The sequence below is a fragment of the Primulina huaijiensis genome, chromosome 11 (assembly GCF_012295235.1).
Source record: "Primulina huaijiensis isolate GDHJ02 chromosome 11, ASM1229523v2, whole genome shotgun sequence".
NCBI lineage: Eukaryota > Viridiplantae > Streptophyta > Magnoliopsida > Lamiales > Gesneriaceae > Primulina > Primulina huaijiensis.
In genome coordinates, this window is record NC_133316.1 from 22,114,942 (window position 1) to 22,125,036 (window position 10,095).

At 37.0% G+C, this 10,095-nt stretch overlaps 2 protein-coding genes across 2 annotated transcripts; one reads left to right on the plus strand and one right to left on the minus strand.

Moving 5' to 3' along the window:
• The first annotated feature begins 45 nt into the window (after positions 1 to 45).
• LOC140987632 (B-box zinc finger protein 22-like) lies at positions 46 to 4,091 on the plus strand. The gene is made up of 3 exons (XM_073456216.1): positions 46 to 376; positions 1,940 to 2,371; positions 3,542 to 4,091. The coding sequence occupies exons 1-3, from the start codon at positions 194 to 196 to the stop codon at positions 3,809 to 3,811; spliced, it is 885 nt and encodes a 294-aa protein (XP_073312317.1). The 5' UTR covers positions 46 to 193; the 3' UTR covers positions 3,812 to 4,091.
• A 240-nt stretch (positions 4,092 to 4,331) lies between these two features.
• LOC140987631 (protein VTE6, chloroplastic) lies at positions 4,332 to 7,018 on the minus strand. Its single transcript, XM_073456215.1, has 5 exons — positions 6,585 to 7,018; positions 5,719 to 5,972; positions 5,274 to 5,397; positions 4,855 to 4,959; positions 4,332 to 4,731 (listed from the first exon to the last, which is right to left on the minus strand). The coding sequence occupies exons 1-5, from the start codon at positions 6,978 to 6,980 to the stop codon at positions 4,639 to 4,641; spliced, it is 972 nt and encodes a 323-aa protein (XP_073312316.1). The 5' UTR covers positions 6,981 to 7,018; the 3' UTR covers positions 4,332 to 4,638.
• Positions 7,019 to 10,095: the final 3,077 nt, after the last annotated feature.

Sequence of the window (10,095 nt, forward strand, 5' to 3'; positions counted from 1 at the left end):
CCAAAAAAAAAAAAAAAAAAAAACTAGAAAATGGATCCATTAAGCATATAGGCGCTCCAAGTCCCAACCATGAACTTATAGCCTAGCCTCCTCTCTTTTTCCCTCTGTTGAAGGAGCTTCATCTGTCAAAACCAACCTTAGATTTTTCCTTTCGTTTTGATGTTTTTTTTCGGAAAGTTTTAAGGCAATTAGGATGAAGATACAGTGCAACGTTTGCGAGGTGGCGGAGGCGAACGTCCTTTGCTGTGCAGACGAGGCGGCGCTGTGTTGGGACTGTGACCAGAAAGTGCACAACGCCAACAAGCTCGTCAGCAAGCACCAGAGGGTTCCGCTCACTGGCTCGCATACCCAGATGCCCAAGTGCGATATTTGCCAGGTTCGACCATTAGTGTTGTGTATCACACTTTTGACTTTTGAGGCCAAATTTCTTTAGAGTTGTAAGAATCAGTACATCTTCTTGTGTTTAGCGGATGGGGTGGTGAAAGTTAATTGAATTATATTTATTTCTTCGTTTCTTTTGTTTGAAGTTTGACCCGAATTGATAGATATTCTGGAATTGTTATAATTGAAATAGTGCTCAGCTGTTGAGGTTTGACATTTTGTCGGTGGCTATTGAGGGATGGGCATATTTGAGATTCTTTTAATACTGTTTGTTGCTAGTTGCAATGAGCTGTTTAGATATTTTTTTCGGCTCAGATCTTTATTTATTCTCTTCTTGTGGTTATTGACGTTCGATCTAATTCTAAAAGAAATTAAAATAGTGCTGTGTAACTTGGTGAACTTCATTTCCTACAGAGACGTACGAACCTACTGGTGAAGGACTCAAACGAACGTAGATAAAGTTATATTCCTAATTTTTCTGCATTATCAACTTTTACTCCCAAATTGAATTGGGCATCCCTTCTTCTTGTTTCGCCACCTCCATGAGTCTGCTCCTGATTCCATGATTGTTTAATGGGTATTGGCGCATCTTGTGTTCTTTAATAAAGGTGTTGGAATGCTTGAGTAACAATTCGTTTGAATAAACAATTGTTTTCGTTATTACACCATTTCAATCTTACCAAATATTATGTCCCATTAAAAATGATGATTAAAATCCCCGTGAAGGAAATATATGATCGAGTCATCATGGCCATCTTGGCTACGGTTTAGGTGTTCAGTGCATTCAACTCATCAGTTATACAGTTACCTGTTGGTGATGACAGTGAAGGACGTATATATTTTGCTTGCCTTGATATGCCTTCAGGATTGTTGAGGATACACTCAAGATCCTCGATTTGTGCAGACCCCGTTTAAATCCCTGTGGAAATTGAGTTTTATGTCCTCGTAGAAGAATGTTTAGAATTCATCTCTGTTGATCCTTTTTGCCTAGGATTATATGGGACAGCATCGAATTGTACCACTTCAGAGTGAGAAGAGGAAAATCAGGTCGATTGGGATGGATTCAACTGTCCTTTTTCTTGTGTCACCAGATTTTTAACTGACTTGTCATATAACTGACTCTGTGGGATGGACCAACTGTATTTTGTTTCTTCTTTAGTTTTCTTATGCGCTTTGTTTGATAATTGATTGACGTCTTGTTCACTTAATTAACCTATAAATGAAGTTCATATATATGTCCATTCAGTCCAATTGTCCTGTTACTCAAATCATGCTGCCTGGCGCAAGACCAATTATATTGACGAAGTCAATCTATTAATTATTGATGGTTTATTTCCTTGCCTAGAGATCAAAGTGCTATCTCGAAAGTGTAAAATAATTGAATTGATGTATTTACTTCGAACCTTTGTAATTAAATGATGACACGACACTCCTTTTTCTTTCGTTTCTAGTTGTCAGATAGAATATATATTGCCTTAGACTGACATTGACCAACAGATTTTATGATTTTCCATTTGATGGTGATGGTGATGGTGATGGTGATGGTGATTTATTGTAGGAAGCGATTGGCTATTTCTTTTGTCTGGAGGACCGAGCTCTGCTTTGCAGGAAATGTGATGTCGCCATACATACTGCAAATTCCTTGGTGTCATTGCACCAGAGGTTTTTGCTCACTGGAGTGAAAGTAGGCCTTGAAGCTACCGACCCTGGTCCATCACCGTCTTCGGGGAAGACTCAATCCAATGAAAAAATCTCTAAACCAGAATCTTCTCTTCCAAAGAGGCAGAGGACCACCCAAGTCTCATCAATCGGTCAATCCAGTAAAAATTTACCTGTCCCGGTTAGCGAAGGTGGGAGTTTTTCATCGTTAAAGCCTCCTTATGCTGGAGTTTCTGCAACTGGAAGTATTTCACCATGGCAGCTGGATGAATTTCTTGGATTTGGTGATTTCAATCAGAGTTACAATTTCATGGACAATGGCTCATCTAAGGTATGCTTTTTGCATCATTTATCTCTTCGGCACCTTGTCCTTAATTATCTTTATATGTATACAATGCAGTTCATATTTTTTCGTCGGTCATATTGATCATATACATATTAGTTTGTGGCTTATGTTGATGGTGACTTAGTTGACTTGCAGCTCTGGCGATAGTGCTAGTTGGTTCTTCGGAATCCATATTAATGATATTGATGCTGCCGTTCTTTATGAGCTAATCGATTGGCTTGGAGATTAGCTCTTAGTTTTAGCATTTTTTTCTTTGTATTGTGTTCTTCCTTGAGCATTCTTGGTTACAGTCTTGGGTGATGTCGTTCATCTTCAAAGTATTTTCTTCCGAATGGCGTCTGTTTAGTATGTAAATCAAAATCGGGCTTTTAATTTCTGTGCCATCGCATTCATGTTGGGCTTCAGGATTAACTTTGCACAGGTTTGGGATATTTTTTCCATTTTTAAACCATTTTACTTTTTGTTATGTTACTTTTCGTACAACTTCCACTCCTTGTAAGTTGAAGTATAGAGTTATCCCACGTGATCACCAGCAAAAAAGAATGAATTTTAGCAATCTCCATGGTTCATGTGTTTAATGACTTTTTTCGCTGTAGTATTTGCTGTGGACTGACATGTTTTAAAAAAAATGTGAATTTAGGCCAATCACCTCTTCGCATAGCATTCTAGCATGTTTTTTTTGCTACCAATCTATTTACTATGGCGATATATATCCCCAATAGCGGAATTTATACTTTGTCAATAGCTCATGAGTATTTCTGTATTTCTAGTTTAAAGGAGCTGGTTTTAACTCAGTATCATCTTGGACGGAGTTCCAATCAACTGGCAACCTATTTTAAATTATTTCTACTCCCATTTGACTTGATCGAACTGAATCTATAAATGAGATAGCTCCTTTTCTTTTTTATATGTATTAATCAGTGATTGAGATTGTTACGGTTATTATTATATACCACGGATGAAGTTATATTCCTTCATGAAGTTTATAACTATTGAAAATAGTCTTTGAGTTCAGTTCCAAAGTAGCTTTGTGACACTTCGAATGTCTACTTCTGCCCTCTTTCTGTATGGCTTTCGCAATATGACTTTAACTAACACATGCGAAGGGGATGATTTAGAGCTTAACATTATCTTTCTGTGACCAAACTTCTCCAGGCAGATAGTGGGAAGCTTGGAGATTCAGATTGCTCCTCGACCATACAAGTTGCTGATGGAAATTTTGATGGTGATGAATATTTCGGACATGTCCCGGATACATTTTGGACGGTGCCACAGATTCCTTCTCCACCAACAGCATCCGGACTTTCCTGTCCTAAAACTTACCAAGATCCTTCCGACTCTGCTGCCTTCGTTCCTGACATATGCTCCTCGACCTTGCAGATTTTCAATCATCATGCTCACTCAAAGCGGAGGCGACAGTTTTGACATTTACACCGAAACTTTCACTTCTACCATGATATTCGGCTCATAGGCATTAATAGAATTCTTGCCACTCGACCTCAGTCTGTTCTGTAGACAATTAGTTGTGGGATGATTGCTTTGGTGTGTTAGTTTGCTGTTCTTTTATTGTTCTAGTGTCTAAGGTTGTGGAATCAATTCAGATAGCAAGTATTTGTTAACTTAATATGATCAATGGGATGGAGATGGTTTGTTTTGAAAACGCTGATGTCATGTATAAATTGGAAACCATTGAAGGCTGCATAAAATATCCAGAACTTTTCCAACTTTTCTCAAATTTTGTTCTAATGTGCTAGTTAGATGCAACTTGAGCTAAAAAAAAACAGCTTCTGCACTGGGCATGGTTTTGCGGCACTTGAGTCTGGAGGCAGTTTCCAAAGTCAAGAATATATAATCAGAACATTCTGAAAATCTTGGATGCATCTGTTTTGTCCATCTTTAGCAGCATTTCCTCTCTTACACTATGCTATATAAATGATAACCTTCATGAAATTCGACCATGGATATGTTCAAAATATTATTGAAGTCTATCATGTGATATTCGCCAACAAAGGAATGAGATATCCTATCACATTAACTAAAAAAAATCATAGCTGTAGAGTTCTAACTGGGAATACATGTCTCGAGGAAAATGAGATCATTGGACGGCGTCATACTCTTCCCTCTACCCTTTCCTCTTCTGGGTTCAAAAATATTTGAATCTATGCAGCATTATAAGCTTCAACCTCTGGATGATAAATCGACAATTATGCATTCGAGTCGTGGAGCAACCAGTTATCTCGAGTCTGTGGTTCCTATGCAAGATTTTTTAGAACTAATTGCTGCATGAACACTGCTAAAATGCTGCCAATCGATATGTTGATTACGTTGACAGCATCGTTGTTTAGCTATAAATCAAAGTGAAAAAAAGAGATCAGAAAACATGAAAATCGGTAATACTTCAACCAACATGAATGTAAATACAAATATTTCATGAAAACAGGTCACAGCATGATGATGATATGACTAACCCATCGAAATCCTTCTTTCTCTTGAAGTGTGGCACCTATGATACTTTCGCCAAAATTAGCAATCTGGGAAGCGATCACACATATGATGGCTTCAGATAAACTTATCTGTTTACACATAATCCTTCATCAGTTTCCCACATTCCAATAAAATAATTCACCATTGTAAATTTTTTACTCAGCAGAAAACAATAACCATGAAGTACATCCAATGGCAACCCTCTAGTGTCTCGTTTTGTTTTCTTCATTCTAAAGTCACCGAGTTATTCACAGCATTAACTCATGTTGATAACATACATATACGTTACATATGTGTGTGCATAAGGAAACCAGAAGCATATATTTCAAGGAATATGGTGCAAATTCGAAATCCTTTTTTGCAATAAGCTTTGAAAATGACATGAAAGGCAATTAGTTTTTACCTCGCTCAGTATGCAACCAACAGAAGCAAGAAGAATCGAAGCTAAAAGTCCAGCAACAGTTCCCTCAATGCTAATGGCTCCTTCTGTCCCCCTAGGGACTATCTTGAATGTCGTGACTAAATACCTATAGTATCAAGTAGACTGAAGAAAATGAATCCAAACTGTATCCATGTTTAGGAGTACTTTCACATCTTATTATATTTTAAAAGTGACGCATTTAAGGTTGTTAGAATATGGAGCATATGAGCATAGATATAAAAACCAGATACAATAGAATCAATTTCCCTCTTCCCTCTCAAACATAATCTTCTTCTTTTACAATCAAATCTTGTTAATTTATTTCTTCATACCTCTATTTCTCAGCATTAGTTGTTCAAAGGAATCACTAAGATGGGATCAATATAGAGTTGGGGATAACTAAAAACACAAGGAAAGCCGTACTAACGTTGTCTTGCCATACGCCTTTCCTATCTCGCTTGAGACAGTATCACTAAGTTTTGTGCAGAAACTAGCGACAAAACCAAGTTCCCAAAGGTGTGTAAATGCAGCTCCACCAACTCCATAAATACCGAGGAAAGCACAAACACAGCCTGCAGCACTAGATCCAATCACACTTCCAGGTCCCCTTCTTCCTTTTCTTTTCTCAGCAACCCCTTGAGCCTCCTTTTGAGCCATTTTCACTTTTGTTGCCAAGGTCCCCTGAAAATTATAAGTTGATTAACTCGTATCAACTAATAAAAAGCACATGAAAGTTCCGGTAATCAGATCTGTAAACAGCATGATAATAATGCCAATAGAAACATATCTATATAAAAAACGGAAATCACCGTTTGTAGCACCATTCAAGAATGCAAGTGGTAAAGAAAGTCAAAACCGATCAATTATATAAATCATGGCAGAGCATTTTCTCAATATTAGTTAATTGTATATGCTGATTTCAGTATCAATATCCTTAGAATTAGCTAATCACAATCCTTGTATTTATTGCAATTCTTTTCATGTCCTTTAGCACCGATACATATTGTTCTAGTAATCATCATACAACAAAGATCATTCCCTATTTTCTGTTGCCTACCTTTTCTAAGGCCAGAAGCGATAAATAGACTAGTTCTCCGGCTCGAACTCAACCTCGAAACACAGAACTTATTAATCATTGACGCCCAAATAATGACTAAATAACTTTTACATCCCAAATCCCAATAAAAATAAGTACACGTAAAACGCGTGATGGCACCTAAGTTTTCAGGAGTCGAACACAAAGTTGCAAATGCGTACAGGAGAAAATTAAAATAGATTGGATCCTTAGCTCACAATGACAAAGTATGAGGCAACAAGAAGGAACCCAGAAGAACCAAAGGCACGCCAAGTAAGGGTGCCAAGCAAGAACGCCGCAGCAATACCGGAAAATGACAGCCCCGACACGAGAATAGGGGAGCCCAGAACAAAGATCAATAGGTTGTTCAACACGGCATTCTGCCACGTGGGCGGCGATGATTGGAGTAACTGAATGGCCCGTTGCAGCAGGCCTGTATCAATATCAGCTCTTGCTGCTTGAATGCTGGTTGGCATTCTTTTCTTGATAGTGGAGTTATTGGGCTTTGAATTTGAGGTGGAAAGGAAGGATTTTGATGTGGGTGATGAGAAATTGGGAAGAAAATACGAGGGCTTTGAGGTGTGAGAGAAGGAACTCGAGAGGAAAGTCGCCATATTTATATGTCTCTTTGGGTTTTGTTGAGAGGAACGATTTGGTTGTGTTGAAAACAGAAGTTCTAGAGACTGAACTGACAGCAACACCTCACATAAATAATAATAATAATAATAATAATATATATATATATATTTTTTGTCTTTGAGTTGCTTTTTTCCCCTCTTGAAAGTTAAATAATAACTAAATTTTCATGTTATTCTAGCGATAACTAAATTGAGTAGGTCTTTTGCAAGACGGTCTCACGAATCTTTATCTGTGAGACGGGTCAATTCTACCGATATGCACAATAAAAAGTAATACTTTTAGCATAAACATTAATATTTTTTCATGGATGACCCAAATAAGAGATACTCTTAGCATAAAAAGTAATATTTTTTCATGGATTACCTAAATAAGAGATTTGTCTCACAAAATACGATCCGTGAAACTGTCTCACACGGGTTTTTGCCAACTAAATTTATATATAATTGCAATTTATGTAAACATCTCACAAGTATGAATTTGTTACTTTCTCATGCAAATTAAAAAATTTATTAGAAAATCAAATGTTGTTGTCAAACTTTTTATTTTGTTTCTATTTAATTTTCTAAAAAGATGGTTCCACGTTGTCCAAAACTTATCGAATAGATTTTTTGTGAGACGATCTCGCGGATGAGGTCAATCATTCTAATATTTATAATAAAAGATAATATTTTGGCATAAAAACTAATAATTTTTCATGTATTACTCAAATAAAAGATTTATTTCACAAAATTGACTCACGAGACTATCTTACAAAACTTTTTGTAAAACTTAATTCATATGAGTAAATTATAAAAGAACGAGACAAAATATTACTAAATATGAAAATCGAACCGTATATTTAGAAACAACTGAACAACGAAAAATATATATAATGGAGATAAAAACAAATAGAGATCGGAGTTGCTGCAAGTTAATTGTCATTATAGGCATTAATTACATTCGTACCCAAAATAATTTACTAGACTTCAACATTAAGCTCCTTTATGAGATTCGATTTTGTTCAAGAAAAGTCTTAACTTTTTTTAATTTTTTAAGTTTTTTTTTTTTTGATTGTTTAAATCTACTTATATGAAAGCATGAACAAGTTTCTATGGGCCAGTTTTCTCCCGGTTGCAGGTCAGGCAAGGTACACGTGGTTTGCATTCCTTTCTCCACCGCTCCAATTTCTCGTGCTGTCACAAAAGAGCCGCTTGTTTACGCCTACACCGTTTGCTTCTCTCCTTCTCTCTATTCGTCTTCACCCCTGTCTGCATGCCGTTCTTTTCTCCCAGCCGCTTTGCATGTTGTCTGGTCTCCTGCCCCTTGAGATCGTCGGTCAGGTGCATCTTCCCCATGGCTTCGTTTGGTTTTGCTGTGTGACTTGGTTTCCTTCTAGGCTCTTCGCTTTTGTAGTTGCGGTGTTCTTGCTTCCTGGGCTCGGAATCGTTCTTCTTGTTTTTTTCCCCTTTTTTTTTTGCTTTCGATTTGTTGTCGGTTCCCTATGTTCTGTTTGTTCTTCGTTTCATTAGGCAGAAGTCATCCGGTTTTTCCCTGCTTACGGTTTACTCTACTCTCGTTTGAGCAAAATGGACTTTGAGATTTTTCCAAGGATCGGTGATATTGCTTGATTCAATTTCGAGTTCCTACTCTTGAATACTGCAAATTGGTTGCATTCCTGCTTCGTAAGATGCACGCTTTAGTCATACGGAGAAATCCCCGATCAATTGATTATTAGGCAATTATGTGAACTTCAGGTAAAATGCACAAAAGTGGTAGATGTCTTATTTGATGTGTAAAATTCTTTATTTCGTATTTAATGGTTCATTGCCATTGTGTTTTCTCGGCTCTTGGCAACCTGCACACGTACTTAATTCCTCCTTTTGTCAGTAATATATAGACCTTTCACGAGCATGATGAGTTATTACTTTACCTTAGATGATCAATTGTTTTACGGNTGCAAATTGGTTGCATTCCTGCTTCGTAAGATGCACACTTTAGTCATACAGACAAATCCCCTATCAATTGATTATTAGGCAATGATGTGAACTTCAGGTAAAATGCACAAAAGTGGTAGATTTCTTATTTGATGTGTAAAATTCTTTATTTCGTATTTAATGGTTCATTGCCACTGTGTTTTCTCGGCTCTTGGCAACGTGCACACATACTTAATTCCTCATTTTGTCAGTAATATATAGACCTTTCACGAGCATGATTAGTTATTACTTTACCTTAGATGATCAATTGTTTTATGAGTTTCTTGATTCTGATCAGTTAATTAATTTTCTCGTGCTTTTGATTACAGCTCCGCTCATTCAACACCTGCCCTCTCATCACTGGAAAAGCAAGACGTGGTCATGATGCTTATCCATAAATCAACAGTATGTGCATTTTCTTCTCGCCATTCTTGTTCTTTAACTTCAGTTTTTGTTGACTGTAATTTAATTATCTCATTCACAGCAACTCTATATAGGTTCATGACACTCATACAAGCCATGTCAATTCAAGAATTCAACAAGCAAAGGATTTTGCTGTTGTTGAAGCACAGCAAGACAGCTACATGACGAGTTATATAATATTCAACTTCCCATTTGGGAATTATCTTTTCTATGTGATTCAGACACGGGCAGAACTCGGTGGTTAGCTTGGTGAGATTCTGTCAACTAACAACCCTTAGGCCGGGAAAAAAAAACCTGATTTAAGCTTCTTGTTGACNACAGCTCCGCTCATTCAACACCTGCCCTCTCATCACTGGAAAAGCAANAACAACCCTTAGGCCGGGAAAAAAAAACCTGATTTAAGCTTCTTGTTGACTCTCGCGATATTTTCGTGAACTTTCTCATGCACTGATGAGCAAGCATACCTAGAATTGAAGATGCAGTTGAGAATTTTATGAACCATCAAAATACTGATTGCCAGTAGGAGAACTTATAACATCATCACCTGTTCATGCCCAAACAAATAGTTGTTCGCATTTTCTATACCTTCCCATCAAGGATTAATGTGATAATTTGATATACCGTTGTAATATATTCGTAGATATACTTTTTAAAATATTATAATTGTACATAATAACGTAATATTTCATAACTCAGCTGTGATTTTAATATATTG